At 39.0% G+C, this 25,413-nt stretch overlaps 2 protein-coding genes across 2 annotated transcripts in view; one reads left to right on the forward strand and one right to left on the reverse strand.

The window, feature by feature from the left end:
- LOC127456734 (RAC-alpha serine/threonine-protein kinase-like) overlaps positions 1-17,162 on the reverse strand; it is an 87,269-nt gene extending 70,107 nt beyond the window's left edge. Inside the window, exon 1 of the mRNA XM_051725273.1 lies at positions 16,873-17,162. The gene's annotated coding sequence lies outside the window, so the exon portion shown is untranslated. The remainder of the gene's footprint in view (positions 1-16,872) is intronic.
- LOC127410466 (sodium-dependent glucose transporter 1-like) lies at positions 1,648-14,265 on the forward strand. Its single transcript, XM_051645737.1, has 4 exons — positions 1,648-1,818; positions 2,367-2,535; positions 3,986-4,102; positions 12,855-14,265. The coding sequence occupies exons 1-4, from the start codon at positions 1,648-1,650 to the stop codon at positions 14,003-14,005; spliced, it is 1,608 nt and encodes a 535-aa protein (XP_051501697.1). The 3' UTR covers positions 14,006-14,265.
- Positions 17,163-25,413: the final 8,251 nt, after the last annotated feature.

Genomic DNA, 25,413 nt, shown 5'->3' on the forward strand with positions numbered 1-25,413 from the left:
GGTGCCATCTGGTGAAAAATATAAAAAAAATTAAATTTTGAAGCCAGGGCTCCGGAAAGAAAGCATAATATCATAGAATTCATGATTTTATGCTTTAATGACACAGGGATCAAATATTGCAGTTTTAATGAGTTTCAATGGGGACATTTTTGTCCTTGAGTGTAACTATTTTGTGTACACAGTGTATTATTAATGTATTATAGGAAATATTATAATATTATAGGTTGAAATATAAAAATTCCCTTAAAAATACACACCTTTACGCAAAATGTATGCAGCTGGCATTAACACGAGAATGATCGAAAAAACATAAATGAAAAAGACAAAAATGTCCCGAAGGTCACACAAGGGTTAAACTTTCCAAAAATTGGCCCCATTCACTCCCATTGGAAGTGTTTCACTGTAACCTCCATTTTTGTATTATTATTATTTTATTATTTTTTTTAAGTAAAGTTGTTGTGGTAATCGGCATTATGCCACAAATGCTGTCGACTGAGCTTAACTTGTATTAAACCTGAAATATTCCTTTAAGGTAACAATAGCAGGTTACCACTTTTTACAGTGTCTAGCCTATTGAATGTACATTGTCTACTGTAGCCTATCTAGGCTATTGTTTACCATGTAGGCTATATTTTATTTGATCCTACTCTCTGTTACACATGCAAGTCTTCATTTGCACTAGCCCAATTACCCATATCCAAAATTTGGACACACACTGCACACAAATAGGCTATTGGCATTTTTGCATTTAGCCTACTGTATTGTTACCTGCTCAATTAGGCTAGTATTGCTGGAGAGCTTAGTTCTTGCCTTATTGGTGGCGGTGGCTGTATTTCGTTACCTCTGGTTCTATGACGTAAAAAGAAATGACAATATACACATTTTGGGGCAGATTCACTGAACAATTGCGCCACTTTTGGGCGTGGTATTTCAAATACCTGCGTCTTATTCACTAACCACCCGCAATCACGTTTAGCGGGCGCAATCAGCGCTGAAATTGCGCTGCGTCTTCAATATTTAAATGACGTCATTGTCATTCCTTTCCACGCAAACACGCCTCCTTTAATGCAAATCAGGCTCATTAAATATTGCACATCATTCACAAAACTCCATGCAATTTTCCCTGCGCAATTTACATCGCGCTATTGTCGCCAAATGAAAGTGGGCTGTAAAATGAATTTTATTTAAAAGATATGTTTGTGAACATTTTCAACCGATCATTTCAGCCGTAGGCCTTATCTAACCTGGCATATATCCAGATGTGTGGTGTTGTCAAGCGCACATTCTGCATGTTTAACAGATGAATCAAATGTCCGGATCAAAGTTATGCTGTTCAGTCCAGTCAGGGTGGGTCAAATACGGTGGTCTGCGGCATCCTTGGCTATATTGCGCTCAGAATCGGACCGCAAGATCAGAATTGCGCGTGCAAATTGCGTTCAGCATCGATTTTGTGGGCGCGTTTGCGCCGTTTCCTGATCTGCATAAATCCTTTAGTGAATCGGGCGCTAAAAAAGCGCAGTTAGCGCGTGCAAAAAAACCGGCCGCAATTCATTCTAATTGAATCCGCCTCTTTTGACAGAACAGCACGAGATGTGCGCTGTGCGCCTCGGACGCTTCTTTTCGCTGAACTCGCACCGATAGAGACACATGAAAGAGCACACGCTCTTCGACAAGCGGAAAGGATTTGCTCTGGAGGGGAACCAGTCCGAAAGGTCCGAAAAGGTCGATATAGTTCGACCCGGACGGGGCCAGAACGACACCGGGACATTTTGGCGATGGCTGGTAAACCTTGCGCTCTACGCGTCTACTCTAGGGCTGGTGGGTCTCCATGTTCAGTTTGCTTGTTTAGTGCATTATGTAGGGATCTGTGCAAATATAGGATATGAAAAAAGATGGGATAACTTTGCAACATTTTCATGGAAAATCCTGCAGAACGTATTTTATTAAGATAATATCAAACATCCCTGAATATTGGTGTGTTTATTAGCATCTATGAAAACATATTAAAATGTGATAGTTACAGATGTTACTCACTTTTACGTTACCTCGTAATCTAAGACATATTTCTAAAATATTTTGAACTTTGAACTCTAAGAAACGATAGTGTTTTTGGCAAAGCAATTATTTATTTAGTTATCAAAACAGACATAATTTGAAATAATAATAATAATAATTAATGATAATAACAATAGGGACAGTTTATTTAAATATCAGTCATCACTAAATGTGTGTTTTCCAAATGTGTTATGTTTGTGACATCAGACCATCAGATAAGTTTAGTGTGGGGTTATAATAATAATAATAATTATATATATATATATATATACTGTATATAGAAACAGTGCATGTATTTGGTGTATTTTCAGGGAATGGCCATCTCTGTATTGGGCCCGACCTTTGAAGACCTGGCTAGTAATGTCAACAAAAACATCAGTGATTTGTCCTATATCTTTGTGGGTCGTTCATCAGGATATGCTGGAGGTTCTCTATTAGGAGGGATCCTATTTGACTCAGTGAATCCCTATCTATTGCTGGGTAAGGCCAGATTACAAAAAAATTTTTAAAAGGTTATTTCATCCAAAAATGAAAATTCTGTCATCATTTACTCACTCTCATGCCATCCCAGATGTGTATGACTTTCTTTCTTCAGCAGAATACAAATTAAGATTTTTAAAAGAATATTTCAGCTCTGAAGGTCCATACAGTGAAAGTGAATGGTGACCAGACCTTTCAAGCTCCAAAACTCATATAAAGGCAGCGTAAAAGTAATCCATAAGACTCCAGTGGTTAAATCCATATCTTCAGAAGCAATGTGATAGGTGTGGCTGCGAAACAGATCAATATTTAAGTCCTTTTTTTTAAATTTGTAAAAAATTTTTTTTTTTTTTACCATAAATCTTTATAGTAAAAAAAGGAATGAAATATTGATCTGTTTCTCACCCAAAGTGATTGCATCTCTTCAGAAGACATATATTAAACCACATGGATTACTTTTATGCTGCCTTTATGTGATTTTTGGAGCTTGAAAGTTCTGGTCACCATTCACATGCATTGTATGGACCTACAGAGCTGAGATATTCTTCTAAAATTCTTCATTTGTGTTCTGCAGAAGAAAGAAAGTCATACACATCTGGGATGGCATGAGGGTGAGTAAATAATGAGATCATTTTCATTTTTGGGTGAACTATCCCTTTAATATTTAATTTTGGTAAATTGCTTAGTTGCCCCAGAGACAATATCCCTGCCTTTTTGTCATGTTATTTTTTCCCTGAGGTCTACTTATAATGTCGATCAACGTTTTTGTACCTAAAGCAGTAATGATTTATGTTTTTATTAGCATTTTCCACCCTCTCTCTGCCTCTTTATGAAGAATCACCCTTTTTTTATTTGAAACAAGTAACAGTTCTTTGCTGCACTTACACACAGTTTGCGGGTTTGCTGCCAGGTCCAGCACAAACTTTTAAGATCAAATTTATGTTAAAAATTAACTTCAGTCCCTTTTTTCTTATGTTGGGATCCCTTGAATTGGTATGCAGAGCAGCAGGTGTTACACACAGCCAGGAACAGAACAAGATTTGGCGAACTTTCCCAAATTTGACTTTTATTGTTAGTTCTTCTGCTGTTTAGAAATAATAGTCATATTATCAATAATTAATAATAATAATTTACTGTATCCTACCTCCTCATTTTCTGATGTGTAAATGTGGACAGTTATTTGTTGAAAAGTTCGGAACTAGATGTTTTTTTGTTGCTTAGATTCAATAAATTTGAGAAGGATGTTTTGAGTTCTGAAATCTATAGCATGTTTTTTACAGAACACTGTAAACAGTGGTTACTGGTACATGCAGTTGTTATCATAATTTTCAAAAGATCAAGGAAAATTTGATTTCTCAGGATATGACCCCTTTAATTATGACATATAATACGGAATATAAAACATTTCTGCCCATAGTGGATTGTTGCTCATGGCTGACTATCTATGCAGGCTTCTCATTGTTGATCACAGCATTTGGGATGTGTGGGACTCCATTCTGTAAACAAGCTTGGCTGCTCACCGCTCTGGTATCCAGTGTGGGGATGTCAATGGGAGTTATAGATACAGGTAAGGGCACACAAATCAAACATCCCTGTGGTCACACATGAGTAGATATACAGAAAAAAAAAGCAAACAAACACACACACACACACAAAAAAAAAAAATATATATATATATATATATATATATATATATATATATATATATATATATATATATATATATAATAATCATACTCAACCAAAACTACACTACTCTCTCCACACCCCACCCTGAGAGCCCTCCAAAAACTCCAAATAATTGCCCCATTCCCAGACTAACAAATCTAAGTTATCCCGTCTTTCCAATAACACCTCTTCAAATGCCGCCACCCTCCCCATCTCCGTGCATCACTCCGGAAATGGGGATGCACCAGCTGTCCTCCAAACCCTCAAAATAATCTGCCTGGTGATCATTACACAGGTCAGAACACAATTCTCTATGTGACTATTTCCCACATTGATGACCGCCCCATCGCCCAAAACACAAAGTCTGGGGCAAAACCACGTCACACACAAAATTCTGAACCTTCAAACAGAATTTCTGGATCTCAATACACCACCAAAAATATGGGCCATGTCTCCATCCTCCGATTGGCATCGCCAGCAGGTGGGTGTGTCTTTAAGGCCATGCCTATACAATCTAGAGGAGGTCCAATAAAATCTATATAAAATCTTGAATCGCATAAGATGCACCCTTGCATCTCTAGATGCAGACTTGATGTTTTTAAGAATCCTAGCCCCCACACTCCTTCCTCCAATACCAAGTTGAAATCTTTCTCCCATAATCTCTTAATAGAAGTTAAAGCTCTGTTCCCCAGACTCTGAATTAGCAGGGAGTAATACACTGATGCCTCATGATCTTTTCCAAAAGCAGTAATCACCACTCCCAGAGTATCTGCCACTTTAGGGGGGTGTATGCTACTCCCAAAAATAGTACATAGGAGGTGGCACAGTTGGAATACCTATAAAACTGAGATCTGGGGATCCCAAAATGTTGAACCAAATTTTCAAAAGATCTCAACACTCCATTCTCACATAGATCACAGAGTGTATTAACCTCCCTCACAATCCACTCTGACCAGCAGAAAGGGGACTTATTAATACATAATTTTGGTATGCTCAAGGAAACATTGAAATAAATGTCTGAGTTAAACACTCTGGACACTTTTGTCCATACCGAGTGCAAATGCGAAATAACAGGGTGTAACTTAACTTCCTGTTCAATACCAAACCAGGGAGGGGCTCTCTCAGGTGGAAGTGACCAATGAGCCAAATGTCTGAGACTGAATGCATAATAATAAAACAAAATCATGGGTAGGCCTAGCCCACCTTTATCAATCGGCCTATGTAACTTATTGAAATGTAATCTGGGACGCTTACCATTCCAAATGAAGGACTTCGCTATGCTATCAAATTGCTTGAACTAAGAGAGGGGGACATCTACAGAGAGAGATTGTAGCAGGTAGTTAAATTTTGGAATACAATTCATTTTAATAAAATTAGCCTTCCCAATAATAGATAAATGTAATGAAGCCCACCTGCCCACATCGCTCGAAAACCTTTTTATTAGGGGATCAAAATTAACTCTAGCTAAATCAGACAAATTTGCTGGGAATAAAATGCCCAATTACTTAATACCCTGTTTGGGCCACTGGAAGGCGCCCGGCTGGAAAGATTTCTATCTTGATCTTTATAGTTCCACATCTTTGTCCACCGATGAAGATATTAGAAACTTTGTGGAACCATTAGAACTCACGACGGAGCAAAAATAATTATCTTGATTCTGAGATAACCTTGGAGGAGCTTGACGAGGTAATTAAGGCCCTACCTACAGGCAAGGCTCAGGGGCCAGATGGTTTTGCTGCTGAATTTTTAGATCTTAGGCTACAGAACTGGCTTCACTTTTGCTAGAAGTTTATACAGAATCACTAAAGAATGGAAAGCTTCCGCCAACCATGACACAAGCCCGGATCAGCCTGATTCTTAAAAAAGACAAAGATCCAAGCGAGTGTAAGAGTTACCATCCAATTTCCCTGATACAGCTAGATGTTAAAATATTGTCAAAACGTTTGGTTAACCGATTAAGTTATGACATCTCTTATACATATAGATCAGGTGGGGTTTATTCAGGGCTGCAGTTCTTCTGATAACATTAGGCGTCTCATCAATATCATGTGGTCAGTGGCGAATGATCTGACTCCAGTCGCTGGTATCTCACTTCACGGCGAAAAGGCTTTTGATATGGTAGAATGGGATTATCTTTTTAAGATTTTGGAAATATACAGGTTCGGGAATACCTTTATTGGATGGATTAAGTTTTTTATAGACATCCGGTAGAGGTGATACAAAAAATGGATTAATTTCAGATTATTTTAATCTGGATAGGGGCACCCGACAGGGTTGCCCTCTTTCCCCATTATTGTTCTGTCTTGCCCTGGAACCATTAGCAGCCACGATAAAAATGAAGATGATTTACTAGGGGTGGTGGCGGGAGGTATGGGGCATAAGCTTTTGCTTTACGCAGATGATATTTTATTATTTGTCTCCAATACCACTAGATCTATGCCTTGCCTCCATGGAATTATTCATTCCTTTTCTAAGTTCTCGGGATACAGAGTCAACTGGTCTAAATCTGAAGCTTTGGCTCTGACAGCATACTGCCCAGTAACAGCTTTCCAGCCGGGCGCCTTCCAGTGGCCCAAACAAGGCATTAAGTATTTGGGCATTTTATTCCCAGCAAATTTGTCTAAGTTAATTTTGATCCCTTAATAAAAAGGTTTTTGAGCGATGTGGGCAGGTGGGCTTCATTATATTTATCTATGATTGGGAAGGGTAATGTTAATAAAATGAATTGTATTCCAAAATGTAACTACCTGTTACAGTCTCTCCCTGTAGATATCCCCCTCTCTTATTTCAACCAATTTGATAGCATAGCGAAGTCCTTCATTTGGAATGGTAAGCGTCCCAGATTACATTTCAATAAATTACATAGGCCAATTGACAAAGGTGTGCTAGGCCTACCCAAGATTTTGTTTTATTATTATGTGTTCGGTCTCAGACATTTGGCTCATTGGTCGCTTCCACCTGAGAGAGCCCCTCCCTGGTTTTGTATTGAACAGGAAGTTCTTGCCCCTATTTCGCCACTGCAAAGCCCTTCTATCAAACTAATCGGAGAAGTTAAGTTACACCCCGTTATCTCACATTTGCACTCGGTATGGACAAAAATGTCCAGTGTTTAATTTGGGCATTTATTCCATAAAAGGTCATGAGGCATCAGTGTATTATTCCCTGTTAATTCAGAGTCTGGGTGACGGAGCTTTAACTTCTGTCAAGAGAGTATGTGAGAAAGATTTAAACTTGGTATTGGAGGAGGGAGTGTGGGCTAGGATTCTAAAAAACATCAAGTCTACATCTAGAGATGCATGGGTGTGTCTGATGCAATTTAAGATTTTACATTGATTCTATTTGACCCCCTCTAGATTGTATAGACTTGGTCTCAAAGACACACCCACCTGCTGGCGATGCCAATCAGAAGATGGGAACACAACCCACGTTTTTTGGGGATGTGTAAAAATTCAAGAATTTTGGTTGAGGGTTCAGAATTTTATTTGTGATGTGTTGGATGCTCAGGTTTCATTTTGCCCCAGGCTCTGTGTTGTAGGCGATGGGACGGTCATTGATGTAGGAGATGGGTTCATGAAGAGTTGGGTCCTGACTGGTGTCATGATCGGAAGGCAGGTCATCCTTAGGGGATGGAAATCAGCTGGAGCACGTTTCTGGAATGGTGCGCAGAGTTGGGCAGGGTGGCGGCTTTTGAGGGGATGGTTTGTAGAAGGCTGGGCAACATGGGATTATTTAAAATGGGGTAGGTATTTGGATTTTGTGGAGGGCTCTTGGGGGGAGACAGTGGAGGGAGATGGGTAATATTGAATGTGTGTGTGCATTCTTATTGTTTTTTTTAATACTGTCTGTTGATTTATTGTTTACTTTGTGTGTCATTGTTGGTTTGATGTCGGGCCACTGGGGTGTGTGTTTGTTTAGATTATAGATTAAAGTCTCCTCCCAATATTATATCATGAGGGGTGCCAGGGGCTTGCAACATCCCTTCAAGATCTATAAAAAAGTCCTGATCATCAGCGTTAGGTGCGTAAATATTAGCCAAAATCAACCTTTGCCCCTGAATTTCTGCTAAAACAATAATGACCCCTAATTTATCTTTAATCTGTTTGAGACATTTGAATTGTAAATGTTTACTTATCAGTGCAATGACTCCCCTGCTCTTACTTGAGCCAGCACTAAAGAAAACATGTCCACCCCATATCTTCCCAAATTTGTGTGAAAATGTGTTTCTTGAAGAAACACTATATCATATTTCTTATGTTTAAGAAAATAAATAACCTTCCTTCTTTTTATGGGGTGCCCCAGCCCATTCACATTCCACATGGAGAGAGACAATTCTCTCATATTAACATTTTACATTTTGACATATTGGAAAAAATAGATTGTGTGTCAAAAATAAAATGATAAATACCACATTCCAACATTAGTGCCACAGTCAGATCCCGAACTTACCCCAGAACCAGACAAACAGAAAAAAGAAAAACGTACACATTAACCCCGTGCACGACAGCGCCAACCGGCATCCATCCCTCTAAACTCAAAAAGTCCATGTACGCCTACGAGAGTCCCCGCGACAACTTTGCCGTCAGATTGCTCAAGTCCGGTGCTTCTGTACAAATTTTTTGAGACAGAATTACATAACAGAAAATAATCTATAAAACACACTCCAGCCAATAGGCAGAATAATCACAAAGAACGTGTAGATTCATTCACAAAACTGTCTTGAAGGTGTGTTCCTCCACAAAACAAACTCCAGCCGCTAGCGGGACCAGCACACAAAAAATAAATAAATAATAAAGCCGTTCAGTTTCTTTGGACAGTCATACGAATGTTCAGTGAGCCGGCTGTTTCATGAATGCAGGAGATGACTTAATCATTCCAATGTCCTGCAAAAAATACTCCACGCAACAAACTCCATCCAATAGGAGGCATAAGTATAAAGAACGAGCAGATTTATCCACAACTGTCCCAAAGGAGTGTTATTCCACAAAACAAACTCCAGCCGCTAGGCGGAACTAGCACAAAAAGAAACAAAAAAGGCGCCCAGCTTCCTCGGACGATCATGTGTATGTTCAGCAAGACAAGCCCACTTGGAGGCACGTAAGAAACACACCATGATTTCCTCAGTCCATTGATTTTATGAAAGACGTCGCTTGTTGTGGGCATGTAAATATTTTGACCGGGAACTTCAGTGTAAAAGCGACCCTTCGTCGACGCAAATGTTTCTTGAAGGAGTGTTACTACACAAAACAAACTCCAGCTGCTAGGTGGAACCAACACAAAAAGAAACAAAAAAGGTACCCAGCTTCCTCAAACAGTCAAGTGTATGTTCAGCGAGATGAGCTCACTTGGGGGCCATATGAAAATCACCAAATGGTTTACTCATGCCATTGTCTCTATGAAAGACAATGCTTGCTGTGGGCATGTAAATATTTTGCGGCTATCCTTAGTATCTATTCTCAATTTGGCTGGGAACATCAGAGCAAAAGCGATCTTCCGTTGATGTAAGAGTTTCTTGCATTCCTTGATCATGTTTCTCTCTTGTTGAATTTGCAAAATCTGGGAACAAGAAAATGCTGTGATTCTTCCAAGAAAGCTTTCATTTGCTCCTCGCCTCACGCAACACAAGATCTTTATCGGATGATCTCAGAAATTTGGCCAGAACTGATCGGGGCCTGTCTCCCTCAGCGGATCTGTGAGCCGGGACTCTGAGAGCTCTCTCGATTTCCAGCTTATGGACTTTTATGTCGAGCAGACTCGGGAAGAGCTCGTCTAGGAATTTCACCATATCTCTTCCTTCTTCATGCTCAGGAATTCCAACAATTCAGACGTTATTTCGCTGATTACGATTCTCCAAATCCTCCAACTTTTCCCAAACGCGTTCCAAGTCTATCTTGGTCGCTAGCGGATTAGCAGCTAATTCCCTCTCCGATGACTCCAGATAATTGATCCATCTCTCGACATCCCCCAATCTTGTAACCATCTCAGAGAATTTCGTTTTCATCACAGTAATCGATCAACGTATTACAGCAAGATCCTCTAAGTCAGCAACAACTTTCATCAGCATCACAGACATGCTCGCCAGTTGGCACTGAATTGCTCCCGCCGCACCGTCCAAACTTGAGTCCCTGGTCTGCGGGCCTGTCTGAGGTATCTGCTTGAGCACATAGGTGTCTTTTAATATCTCTAGAGCCTGAGGATTTTGAATTCTTTGCCATGCTGACTTCAAAGAACAGATATGTAGCAGGGTGTATCGAATCTCACCGGTTTATGACATAAAACTAATTAAAAACTAGCAAAGTGCGCAGAGCTCGCCGTATCAAAGTCCGCTCCTCGCATGGCATCATGTGACTCCTCGACTGGCAGAATTTTTTTAATGGAGCTGTTTTTTAAACCAACAGACAAAACAAAAAAATAACAATCTCTTATTTTTGTATTATATTTCACACATCAGGCTTTAAAGGGCATTATCCTCTTGAGACCCAGAAATTAATTTTTGTATAGGACGTTTTTAAGTTTCTCTTAGCCCATATATGCCACAGTAGTAAATCTTGGGGTATTCTTGGAGGATACCTTGAGATACCAAATGTTTGTGAGTTTAGCAATAACAACTTCCTCTCCTTGGTCTATAGAAATGTATGACATTACAATTCCACACATCAAATCAAATATTTCATATGCTTTTTATGCACCAAACACTATATCAACGTTTAAAAAAGCGACATTGTAAAACCTTTTTTTTTTTTCTGGGTCTCAGGAGGTAATAATAAGATGACATCATTATAGCTTGAAATGTAAAACAATGAGATTTTTATAATGACATAAAAATACATTTAAATATTAGGGATGGGCACGAGTACTCAGACATGGCAACAATGATCGATCATGAAAACGATGATCAGTAGTGATCACGCATGATGTGACTTTTCACTTAATTCGAAATCCATTGTCAATTACCTGACAACTAAACACAAACGTGTCAAAGAGGGAGCTTATTTTTAATTTTGAGATTGATTACGTTGTGGTTTTGAGGGGTACATTGATTATCAGAGACTTCTCATAGCACTTTAAATACTGTATATCTTATAAAAATGATATGTAAGTATTTTCAAAGTTCAGTGTTTTTATTGTGGTGGGTGTGAATGTAATGTAATGATGATTGAGAGATAAACCTAATCTGTCTATAAAATAATGTATGAAATTTTCACCAAGCACAGGTTACTTCAAATACTCATTTTGAAATATCACTTTATCAAAATCAGCATAGATTTCAACAAAACTTGTGCATCACAGTATAAAAGTAGACATTTTCTATTGCATACAACAGGTTTTTCAGCAAAGTATTTGTCATGTCGATGATGTAGAGGCATTAAAAAATCATGTTTCAAATACACTCACTGAGAACTTTATTTGGAACACAATACTTGTACTGGGTAGGGCCTCCCTTTGCTCTCAAAACAGCCTAAATTTTTCATGGCATGGATTCCACAAGATGTTTGAAACATTCCTTTGAGATTCTAGACCATGTTGACATGATTGCATCACGCAATTTCTGCAGATTTGTCAGCTGCACATTCATGCTGTAAATCTCCCATTCTACCACATCTCAAAGGTGTTCTACTGGATTCAGATCCAGTGACTGGAAAGGCCACTGAAGAACAGTGAACTCGTTGTCATGTTCATGAAACCAGTTTGAGATGACTATTGCTTTATAGCATGGTGCATTATTATGCTGGAAGTAGACAATAGAAGGTGGGTAAATTGTGGCCATGTAGGGATGCACATGGTCAGCAACAATTCTCAAACAGGTTGTGGCATTCGAGTGATGATTGGTTGGTATAAAGGGGCCTAAAGTGTGCCAAGAAAACATTCCCCACACCATCACACCACCACCACCAACCTGGAATGTTGACACAAGGCAGGTTGGGTCCATGAATTCATGCTGTTGGTGCCACATTCTGACCCCATCTGTGTGCCTCAGCAGAAATCGAGATTCCTTAGACCAGGCTGCATTTTTCCAGTCTTCAACTGTCCAGTTTTGGTGAGCCTTTCTGTTCTTGGCTGACAGAAATACAACATGATGTGGTCTTCTGTGGTTATTGCCCATTCGCAATTATTTTGCCCAATTGTACGGAGTGGTTATCTGAGTTACCATAGTCTTTCTGTCAGCTCAAACCAGTCTAGCCATTCTCCATTGACCTCTCTCATCAACAAGGCATCTTCATCTGTAGAACTGCCGCTCACTGGATGTTTTTTGTTTTTGGCACAATTCTGAGTAAACTCAAAATACTGTTATGCGTGAAAATCCCAAGAGATCAGAAGTTACAGAAATACATAAACGAGCCAGTCTGGCACCAACAATCATGCCACGGTCGAAATCACTGAGATCGTATTCTTTCCCCATTCTGATGGTTGATGTGAACATTAACTGAAGCTCCTGACCTGTATCTGCATGATTTTATGCATTGCACTGCTGCCACACAATTGGCTGATTAGATAATTGCAAGAATACATAGGTGTACAGGTGTTCCTAAAAAAGTGCTATGTGAGTGTATGATAAATTGTGACAGAGTGAGTCCTGTTGTGAGAAATAGATTGAAGTATCAATAAAACTTTTAAAAATGCTTCTGTAATTCTGAGTCTCTTGCTATTAACAGGTGGTAATGTTCTGATATTGGACACGTGGAGAGAGCAGGCTGGGCCTTACATGCAGGCTCTCCACTTCAGCTTTGCTGCTGGAGCGTTTGCCTCCCCGATCATAGCCAAGCTGGTGTTTGGCCACAAGAAAGATCCCCACATGAATTCCACCACTTATGCTCCTCCATCGTCTGACAACTCCTCCAACACCATCCTTTCATTTTCCCATCCTACAAGCAATTTTATATCATCCATGTGGGCTTACATTGTGATTGGTGCTTTTGTTTTTTTAGTGTCACTAATATTTTTCATCCTGTACTTCCGTGGTACCCCCACCTCTAAACGAGTAAAGACGGCCTCAGGAAAGCCACTGTTCTCCAAACACCACAACACTCTCGTATTCCTGCTGTCCATGTTCTTTTTCTTCTATGTTGGAGGTGAAGTAGCATATGGCTCCTTTATTTTCACCTATGCAAAGGACTACACTGGTATGGAGGAACCTCAGGCAGCAGGGCTGAACTCACTCTTCTGGGGAACGTTCGCAGCTGGTCGTGGTCTGGCCATCTTCTTTGCGACTTGTCTGCGGCCAGGCACCCTGATCCTGTTGAGTCTAGTGTGTTCTACAGTTTCCTCTCTCCTACTGATGCTTTTTAGCAGAAATTACCCTGTGCTCTGGACTTGCACAGGCCTCTATGGTGTCTCCATGTCTACCATCTTTCCCAGTGGGATTTCATGGATGGAGCAGTACACAACAGTGACAGGGCGGTCAGCTGCAGTGTTTGTAGTGGGTGCAGCCCTCGGTGAGATGGCCCTGCCAGCCCTATTGGGCTTCTTACTGGGGCAGGTGCAGAAACAGCCATTGTTGATGTACCTGGCATTTGGCACATCAATCTTCACTTCCATCCTCTTCCCTATCATGTACAAACTAGCATCACAAGGAAGGGACTCTTATATAAAGAAAGTGCAAGGCAAACACACCAAGGATGACAGTGAGTACTGGCAAGCCACACTAGACAATGTGGAAGAAGTGGAGGAGTTGAAGAATGAAGATGAAACTGATCAATTTAAAGATGGAGACGATGCCAGTCTAGCGAACTCTCCTGCCAATGCTTCAGTGTCATCTGATGCTGCAGCCACTGCTCTTGCTGAGCAGTCAATGAGCACTTCCTGAGCCCTTCAACCAGCACCTTCAGCATACCCCACAGCCCTAGATCCTGTGTCTAAGAATTTACTAGCTGCAAACTGTTAATGCTTACAGGGAGGAATGAAGTTCCAGATCTGCTATAGATAGTATTCTGATGATGTCACGACACGTGTCATCACCATATTGGGGAGACACCAGATCAAAACACACAGTTTGTCTGCCGATGCAGTGGGAGAAAGAATATTACTTAATACCTTGTAAAGTTTAGTGTAGTATTTCAAGTTTAATAGATTATTAAGGATATCTTTCCCGTTGTCATACTAGTGAAGTAATATACTGTAGATTGATGGTCAGCGAAAGGCTACAGTAAAGTCTAATTGCAGGCTTATGTTTACCTGGCTCTTTCTTCCATTTGTAAGTGTTCTTCTGTTGCCATCTTGGCCCATTAGTAAAATATTTTGATCTCTTGTACACTTGTATAAATACCGAGTGACATTACATTTAATCTTAAATCTACAACACTAGCATTCTGTACTTTGTTTACATTAAGCAGTCAGGAATCGGACAGTTAGCATTAGCATTAGTATGCAAGCTTGCATTCTTATCTTCTGTTTTATTTATTGAATACTCTGATATTAAGTGTTTGACTGTGTCTCATTTATTACATTTATTTTCAAGTAGACAGTTACATTCAAGGTAAAACAAAACTTGGCTGGGTCTCGTTTCTCAAGTCCGGAGTAAACACTCTAAGTCACAGGGACGGAGTAGCAATAGGGAAGATCGGGAGAATTCCCGCTGGGCCGGTCAAAAATTGGGCAGGTTAGGTCCTCATGTTGATTGACAAACTTTCATCATGTGTCGCATAACAATTGCCAACAGTCCGTAACATCCGGTACTTAAAGGATCAAAATTGCATTCCGTATTATAGCGGACGCAGTCTGTATTTTATCATCTCACACTCAAACAAATGAGAGAGTATCCTCTGAGAGACAAAACTGATGTTGTGCCGCTCCACTTGACAGCGCGGGAAGGATCACGGAAGATCCATCGAGAACAGATAGGCTACTAATAGCTGAATGGATGAACATGCTTCAGGTACAAGATCATCACAAGTTTAATACTGACTGCAGTCTCACAATCTCAGTCAATTAATCTCTGAAATCCTCTTCCCTAGCAGTGCAGAATGATAATAGCAAAATTATTTTTTGTCACAAAATAACAGAATACTTAAAGTAAATGAATACAGATGCAACAGCACGACACGGTACGAAAATAATGTGACTTTACAGCTCTCAAAAGAATAAACTCAACAAAACAAACTGCACAAAGTGCCTTCAATGTTGTATCATGCGATAAAACCCTCTTAAAGAGACAGTAACCATTTTGCCTTTGTCCTGAACATTTACATTCCAAGTAAAAGAAAAGTACAACTGTGTTATTTTTAGTCTTTTATTTCACTCTTATCATTGTAAAATGGCACGTTTTGAATGGCATGTAAAAATGAAAAAACAATCACTAATTGTTTCACTGGACCTGTTGCTATTTTAATGATCTAAATTCAAAGCACTAACCATTTAAAGTGCGAGCCTGCACATCTTGAAAGAGTTATAAACATTTACAGTTCTATAGTGTTATTATGTGCCTAGATAGTCTTTAAAATAAACTTAGTTTACCCAAAAATGAAATTTCTCTCATCATTTACTCACCCTCATGCCATCCCAGATGTGTATGACTTTCTGCTGAACACAAATGAAGCTTTTTAGAAGAATTTCTCAGTTCTGTTGGTCCTTTCAATGCAAGTGAATGGTGATCAGAACTCAGAAGGTACAAAAATCACATAAATGCAGCATAAAATAATCCATACAACTCCAGTGGTTTAATCTATGTCTTCAGAAGCGATATAATAGGTGTGGGTGAGAAACAAATCAATATTTAATTTTATATATTTTTTTTACTATAAATTCTCCTCCCTGCCCAGTAGGGGGCGATATACTTATGTAAATCACTAAAAACAGAAGAAGAACTCCTAAGAGAGAAGAGTGCTTATGAAAGTGAAAGTGGAGATTTATAGTAAAAAATGACTTAATTATTGATCTGTTTCTCACTGCTTCTCATTTACTTGCATTGAATGGACCAACAGTTCTTCTAAACATCTTCATTCATGTTCTGCAAAAGAAAGTCATACACAACTGGGATGGCATGAGGGTGAGGAAATGATCAAATATCCCTTTAACATTCACTTATTTTTACAATACATACAATGATGTCTGATGACAAAGTGAAAATCTTAGTGAATGCTGTATGTGGTATAATGACATGGAGAGCTTAAATAATTTTCAAGTAATTACATATATTGCATATTTTTGCTGTGATCTTGTTTTATTGTTATCATCTTCACCTCCAACCCCCCTTTTGGGTGTGGGCTGACTTGGAAATGACATCCCGGGCTGAATATGAATCCCACTCCGGCCCTGCTCAGTCATTGTAAATATAGTGGGTGTTAATGAGTTTAACAACGCTATGAAAAATGTATAAAGAGCAGAGATGGTTATGCAATGAATGCATAAAATGACAATAAATATAATAGCAATAATTACACAAGAAGCCTGTTTAACTGTTTTATTTCTCATAATTTTTAAACATGGTTGAGTAAGCTAAGAAAAATTACAGCAGACTGAAATCTATAATAAAGCACAATGTGCTGATGGGGGGCTCGCCCAGGGCACAATACAAGCTAGAACCACCACTGCAGCACAACATCTTTTATGTCTTTCTTTGTAGCATTTGCATATATAAAGTTTACAGACATCTTTAAGAAGAAATATTAGCTGTATTATTTAGTGTGTGCTACAAGCGTGCACATTACAAAGCATGTTTTGTTGTTGATAACATACCTTTGCAGTGTCACTTATGAGGTCATCTTCTTGATTGTTCTTTCCCACCGATAAATTTAATGTCCAGAACCAATCCACAGAAAAAAATTATTATATAATTCTAGAGACTTTAATATCTGTAGTTTCTGGCATGTGTTAGCATTAACAGTGTGCATCAAGTGAGGATATCGCAGCACATAGGTAACATCAGAACCAGAAGCATTTTTTCTTACAAGTTTGAAGGATCCAATCGACCACTTAAGTTTATCTTCCTATTTTTCTTCTCGTAACACGTCGAAATATTATCCAACGTTTTATCCACACCTAAATGCTTTTCGGAGTCACATTGTTTCAAATTTCATTCTTTATCTCGTTGCTACCGGAGAAACACAATGCTTTGTTTACCAGTGTTTCCTCCACAAAATGGCCACAGGGGCTTGTTTGATGATGTAGTCGAATGTAATCTAATTTCCGTCAATCCGTTTACATCAAGACCTCAATCCTGACTTTAATTGCAGTACTCTTGCATTTTATTGTAGATATTGTAAGTGCATATTTGTTTTCATTTTCAAATGAAAATACTGTTAGAGTAAAAGGCAGCTGCTGACTCCATTGAAAAAATTCTGGAGCACAAGAATGGCACACAGTATGGCTCAGACTGCAGACTGAAGGCCAAGCACACTTAATCTGATGTTTTAGTGTCCAGCACATACAACCATTAAGATACTTTCGAAAGCCTGTAAACATCAGGACAGATTCATGGGATGTTAATTTCCAGGATAATTTTTTCAGGATAGTTTTTGTTTGTTTTCTTGCACTTGATCGTAGTTTTGTTTTACTTATGATAACAATAAGTACTTGAATTAATAAAAATTGCCATAAAATTATATTTGTATTATAATTGTATTAAATGAATTCCTCTACTTTAAATAATTATTTTGCATATTCACATGGCCATGCATTAAAATTTCCATATGCATAAACATTATAAGACAAAACACAACAAGGCATTCTTAATAACTACTTATTTTGTTTTTGTTTTTTACAATGACCTATATTTTCATTTCTAGCCAGTTAAAGGTGCTGTAAACAATTTTTCATGGAAATGTATGTAAAGATTTTTTACTACTCTCTGAAAGATAATAAATAAGTATCCTGAGATATCTCACCCGTCTCTGTGACAGCTCTAGACTCTGTAAACAGCAAACAAAAATGTGTCAGCGGGCCGTGGACAATGGCGCTTTCTGCCTGTCAATCATTTTGCACGTTCTCATAATATTGTAGTTGCAGCGAGTTATTGAGGCTTAATGCCATTTTTATGCCATGTTGCTCATAACAGTTGTCAGTTGAGAGCACTATTTTACTGCTGTTGTTTTTGACAACCATTTCTGCTCATGTTGGTCTCTTTGGAGTGTGGGGTTTTGGGAAAAGGGGGCATGGCTAATCCAACGGCTTAGCTTGGCCCTGTCCCAAATGGCACACTTTATGTGGATTTGTGTTCCCACAAAGTCCACGAGACCGTAGGGTGTCCCATTTGACATTTTAGCACTCAGAGGGGTGCTCACGAGCGCCCACTTTGCGCCCTCAATGCATCAGTGCGAGCTTCACAGCGGACTACTACCCAACAGTCCCCACTGCTAATCCTCTCAACCAATCACAGCGGACTGGAGTTTCCGAGCCAGAGGAAAAAACATGGGGGACGAGGCGATATCAATCGCGGATTAAAGGTGCTGTAAGCGATTTTAGCTGTTCAAACTGAGCCGCTGGATAAGCCATGCCCCTTTTTCCAAAACCCAACACTCCAACCCAACATACCAAATGAGCTTTATTGAGACCAATACCGAGCAGATGACATTGTCACTGGCAACTCTTATGAGCTGCATGGCATAAAAATGGCATTAAGCCTCAATAATTTGCTGCAACTACAATACTATGAGAACATGCAAAATGATTGACAGGTCAAAAGCATCAGAGACCGTGGCCCGCGGACACATTTTTGTTGACTTTTTACAGAGTCTAGAGCTGTTACAGACACAGGTGAGATATCTCACAAGTCTATTTTATTAATATCTTTCAGGGAGTATGAAAAGTTTTTGCATACCTTTCCATGAAAAAAATCGCTCACAACACCTTTAAATATTGATTTCAAAAATCGTTTTTTCCTGATTGGCTATGACGGATCACTTGCTTTTCTTGTGATCACTGTTTAGTCTGATGTGTATAATTGTTTAAAAACGTTGTTTTATTCAGTTGTCCAGATATATGGAATTACTCCTATTGAGTTTTTGTTAAATAGTTTTTCTTGAGGAAATTTTACGTTCTTAAAAGTAATCTAACAATAACCCTTTGTTATCATTGTTTCAAAGAGGATTTTAGAATTATTTTAGAATTATGAGTCTCTAAAACATTACACTGAGAGATTACGTTCCTGCACATATGCTGGAAGATTCATTATATTTATTCAAATAGCAATGTCTGGTCAGCCGGCAATATATTTACCTGCAGAAGTGTGGCTGTGTGTATAAATATAATCATTTTTGCAATACACGGCGGTATGTGAGACGTATGTTCTTCTTTCTATACATTTGACTGTGTTCTAAGCACCTACATGCAACCATCCAGGTGTCTGAATCGTGTTTATTTGTTCTCTAAACAATTAAAAAGATGGGGTTTTGTCATTCTTTGTTAAATTCCCAAATGCTTTATTGTCTCTGTGTTGCTTGGAATTATTCATAAAAACCCAAATATCCAAGTGTTAAAGTGTGTTTCTTTACCCTTTCTTTCAGTGTCATGACTTTTCAAATAATAATTCATAAAACTCTGTGTCTTGAAGTCTGTCCCAAATGCACCACTCATGCACCCTCATGGACTTGCTGACTTGCACCCCATCGGTCTGCACACGCTTACGTCACCAAAGTCTGGACTTGGAGGAGGACTGCAAGGGCTTAGGGTACTATTTGGGACAGGGCCTTTGTAGAAATTCTAGAACAGCTTTTAATTATATATACACATTTGCAGAAGAAAGTATGTGAACCAATTGCTTTACCATGGATTTCTGCATAAATTGGTCATAACAATTTTATTTGAGCTGATCTTAAACTTGGTCACAACAACAGGCATACACAGTCTGCTTAAACAATACAAACAATATTCTGTTTTCATGTCTTTATTGAATCATGTCAACATCTTACAGTCCATTGTGGACCCTCTTAAGCAGTACTGCTTTCCACATGTAATTGTGGATCAGACCTGCATAATGAGGAATTTTGCACCATTCCTCTTCACAATAAATAAAGATTTTTCGTCACTGAATTTGCTTCTATGAATATCAAATTTGGTAAGTGATAATAAAAATAATATATAAAAGATATTTTTACAAAATAATAATAAAAGATTAATAATAAAATAATAATTCTCTTTTTGTTTAAATATGTAATGCAGGTTCAATTTGAGCAACACAAGAGCAAATTGTCTCTATATCTTTTTAAAACCTTTTTAAATATACTGCATCTATGCAATAATTTAAATGACACTTTTCTATAATTTATGAGTTATATTATAGCCTACTTAAAGGGATAGTTCACCCAAAAATGAAAATTATCTCATCATTTACTCACCCTCATGCCATCCCAGATGTGTATGACTTTCTTTCTTCTGCAGAACACAAATGAAGAATTTTAGAAGAATATCTCAGCTCTGTAGGTCCATACAATGCAAGTGAATGGGTATCAAAATTGTGTGGCACCAAAAGGATATAAAAGCAGTATAAAAGTAATCCATGTGACTCTAGTGCTTAAATCCACATCTTCAAAAGCAATAAGATAGGTGGGGATGAGAAATAGATTTATTTAAGTCCTTTTTACCATAGATATCTACATGTATGTATACTATGATTTTTACTATCACTTGCAACTTTCACATTCTTCTTCTTTTGTTTTTGGTTATTTGCATTATTTGTGCTTATCGCCACCTACTGGGCAGGGAGCAGAATTTATGGTAAAAACTGACTTGAGTATTGATCTGTTTCTCACCCACACCTATCATACCACTTCTGAAGATGTCTAAATATGTCACTTCAGGTTTATCTGGAATATTGCAAATACACAATTTTTTACAAATGTTTTTGTAGCCATAAGTGCACATTTATTTATGTAAATTGAGGCATCAAGCTTAAGAAAACATTTTATTTGGTCAGTGGTTTTTATATAGCCAATTGCTAAAGGGATTTTTGGAGACATTACTTACAAATAACATAGTGGGGGCCTGGGTAGCTCAGCAAGTGAAGATGCTGACTACCACACCTGGAGTCGCAAGTTCGAATCCAGGTCATGCTGAGTGACTCCAGTCAGGCTTCCTAAGCAACCAATTGGCCTGGTTGCTAGGGTGGGTAGAGTCACGTTGGGTTAACCTCCTCGTGGTCGCTATAATGTGGTTCTCGCTGTCGGTGGGGCACTTAGTGTGTTGTGCGTGGATGCCGCAGAGAATAGCGTGAGCCTCCACACGTGCTAGGTCTCCTTGGTAACGTGCTCAACAAGCCACATGATAAGATGCATGGATTGACGGTCTCAGACATGGAGGCAACTGAGATTCATCCTCCGCCACCCAGATTGAGGTGAGTCACTACGCCACCATAAGGACCAAGAGTGCATTGGGAATTGGGCATTCTAAATTGGGGAGAAAAGGGGAGGACCCAAAAACAAATAACATGGTGTTTAATGTCACAAATTAACTTTTACAATAAGAGACAATATTTGCTTCCTGGATTCAAATTTTTTAGGGGCATTTTTTTTTTTTTTTTTTTTTACCTTTATGAGAGCTTTTTTCCCCTACCTACATAAAACATTAACTGTCTCATCCGTTTATGTCAAATATTTCAATCCATTTATTAAAACAGATTCTTAAATTTGAGAATTTATTACCTCTTACCCTTAAAATGAAATCAATATCAACTCATATTGTATGTGATAATATACAGTATATTTTTGGACTATAATAGAATATTAAGAACTATAGCAGATATTACAAATAAAAAAAAAAACAGAAGAATTCATGACAGGGGCATTTTTTGCTCCCAAGTTTTGAATTTTGGAGGCATTTTTGTCACTTTCGGTGGCCCCAAGCACCCCATAATTTCTGACCCTGATGGTGTCATCCATTAATTTGTCTAATTATAATTTGTCCATCAGGTAAACTGATGCCTTGAATACTGCTTTCACTAAATTTTTCATTAAATTAACTGGATTGAGCAACTCGTTATTTTAAAAGGTTTTACTCTGGTGCACTGCCTGCAGAATGAGGCAGGGCTACATATGGGGCGGAGCTACACGTGTCGCCCCGCCCATAGCATCGCCTCATTGGCTCGTTCATCTTTCATAGACGTAAATGATGGGAGATGTGGTCGTCGTTGCTGGTGTTATCATTGTTTGAGAGATATATAAAATAAAGCTCATTATGATAAAGCTCATTCTGATATAGTATAGTTGAGCAAAACCATTTGATTATAGTACTTACTTGTATGTGATATTCAATCCTAAATTCCGTGGATTTTATCCATACGTTAAAAGTGAGGAACAAATCGGGATTTATCAAGGCTGAAACTGACGTGAAAATGTTCTTAAACTGAATGCCAACTGAAAATGATGTTTATGTGTTTTTTGTGTTTGGTGCTCATGCCGGTATGCCTCATGCAGTATTCCTTATACTCTGCTGTATGGACTATTTATTGACTGGGGTTGGTATCTGGGTGCATGTCAGTTAGAAAGTAATTTTTAGGCTTACGAGATAACGGAGCACACATTTTTGGAGCGAGGAGGAGAGATATTCGTTTACAATCCTTCAAAGAAATTAAGAAGAATCAATATAGAATACGAGTGATAGCACCGCAAATATCTCAAGAAAGGCATAACGATTTTCATCAATTCATCAGCCTCTTGTTTGCTATTGTTGTTGATGGCATAAATTAAAATGACTAAATTTCTCAAATGCAGAGTAATGAATAGATCGAGCAGATGCAGACGGCGTATAAAGCAAACTTGGTCAGTGAAAGAATCTATTATTTTATTTTTTTGATTTTCTCCCCTTTTTCTCCCCAATTTGGAATGCCCAATTCTCAATGCGTTCGAAGTCCTCGTGGTGGCGTAGTGACTCGCCTCAATCCAGGTGGCGGAAGACGAATCTCAGTTGCCTCCGCGTCTGAGACGTCAATCCGCGCATTTTATCAGAATCAGAATGAGCTTTATTGCCAAGTATGCTTACACATACAAGGAATTTGTCTTAGTGACAGGAGCATCCAGTACACAACTATACAAAAAAACAGCAACAAGACTTTAAAAAAATTATTAAAATGGAATAAAAAAATAGATAAATATTGAAAAGAAAAAAGTATATATAGAATACACAATATATATATATATATATATATATATATATATATATATATATATATATATATATATATATATACGCATTATATATTTATATACACACACACACACACACCTACATATACATATACACACACACACACGTTATATATATATATATATATATATATATACACACATACTGTACATACATAAATACACACATACATACATATACATACACACATACATACATATAAATATACATATACATATACATACATACACATATGTAGTGCAAATCTAAATACAAATCGGTTATTTACAGTGCAAGGGAATGTAATGGCAGAAGAGGTAGGATGTGTTGGATAATATAAAAAGACAAAGCTGTGTATTACACAGTAATTATTGCTCAAAGGGGCAGTTTTAACTGTTCATGAGATGGATAGCCTGGGGGAAAAAACTGTTTCTGTGCCTGATGGTTCTGGTGCTCAGAGCTCTGAAACGTCGGCCAGAAGGCAACAGTTCAAAAAGGTAGTGGGCAGGGTGAGTGGGGTCCAGAGTGATTTTTCCAACCTTTTTCCTCACTCTGGAAGTGTATAGTTCTTGAAGGGGGCGGGGGCAACCAATAATCCTCTCAGCAGTCCGAACTGTCCTTTGTAGTCTTCTGATGTCTGATTTCGTAGCTGAAACAAACCAGACAGTTATTGAAGTGCAGAGGACAGATTCAATGACTGCTGAGTAGAACTGTATCAGCAGCGCCTGTGGCAGGTTGAACTTCCTCAGCTGGCAAAAGAAGTACAACCTCTGCTGGGCCTTTTTCGCAATGGAGTCAATGTGGGTCTCCCACTTCAGGTCATGTGAGATTTTAGTGCCCAGGAACCTGAATGACTCCACTGCTGCCACAGTGCTGTTTAGAATGGTGAGGGGGGACAGTGTTGAGGGGTTCCTCCTAAAGTCCACAATCATTTCCACCGTTTTGAGCGTGTTCAACTCAAGGTTGTTTTGACTGCACCAGACAGCCAGCTGTTTAACCTCCCTTCTGTATACAGACTCATTGTCATCTCGGATGAGGCCGATGACAGTGGTGTCATCTGCAAACTTCAAGAGCTTGACAGAGGGGTCCATGCGATGCAGTCGTTGGTGTAGAGGGAGAAGAGTAGTGGTGAGAGCACACATCCCTGGGGGTCACCAGTGCTGATTGTACAGGTGCTGGAAGTGAATTTCCTCTGTCTCAAAAGCTGCTGCCTGTCTGTCAGAAAGCTGGTAATCCACTGACAGACAGACGTGGGAACAGAGAGTTGGTGTAATTTAGTCCGGAGAATAGCTGGGATGATGGTGTTGAAAGCCGAACTGAAGTCCACAAAAAGGATCCTTGCATACGTCCCTGGTCTGTCCAGATGTTGCAGGATATGATGTAATCCCATGTTGACTGCATCATCCACAGACCTGTTTGCTCGATAAGCAAATTGAAAGGGATCTAGAAAGGGTCCAGTGATGTCCTTCAGGTGGACCAACACCAGTCTCTCAAATGACTTCATGACCACAGACGTCAGGGCGACAGGTCTGTAGTCATTAAGTCCTGTGATTTTTGCTTTCTTTGGGATGGGGATGATAGTGGAACGTTTGAAGCAGCATGGGACTTCACAGTGCTCCAGTGATCTATTGAAGATCTGTGTGAAGATGGGGGCCAGCTGGTTAGCACAGGATCTAAGACATGCAGGTGAAACGCCATCTGGGCCCTGTGCTTTCCTTATCCTTTGTTTTCGAAAGACACGGCTCACATCATCTTCACAGATCTTAAGTGCAGGTTGAGTAGCAGGAGGGGGGAGGAGGGGGTTGCAGGAGGTGTTGGTGTTTGTGTGAAGTGAAGGTCAGAGTGGGTGTGGGGTGTGAGATTGGGCCTTTCAAATCTACAGTAGAACACATTCAGGTCATTAGCCAGTTGTTGGTCCACCACAGGGTTAGGGGTAGGAGTCCTGTAATTCGTAAGTTGTTTCATGCCACTCCACACTGATGCAGGGTCGTTAGCTGAAAACTTGTTTTTCAGTTTCTCAGAGTATCTTCTTTTAGCCACTCTGATTCCCTTATTCAGTGTGTTCCTGGCCTGATTGTACAAGACTTTATCCCCAACTCTGTAAGCATCCTCTTTGGCCTGACGAAGCTGCCTGAGTTCCGCTGTAAACCATGGTTTGTCATT

This window comes from Myxocyprinus asiaticus, chromosome 19 (genome assembly GCF_019703515.2).
Source record: "Myxocyprinus asiaticus isolate MX2 ecotype Aquarium Trade chromosome 19, UBuf_Myxa_2, whole genome shotgun sequence".
Taxonomy (NCBI): Eukaryota; Metazoa; Chordata; class Actinopteri; order Cypriniformes; family Catostomidae; genus Myxocyprinus; species Myxocyprinus asiaticus.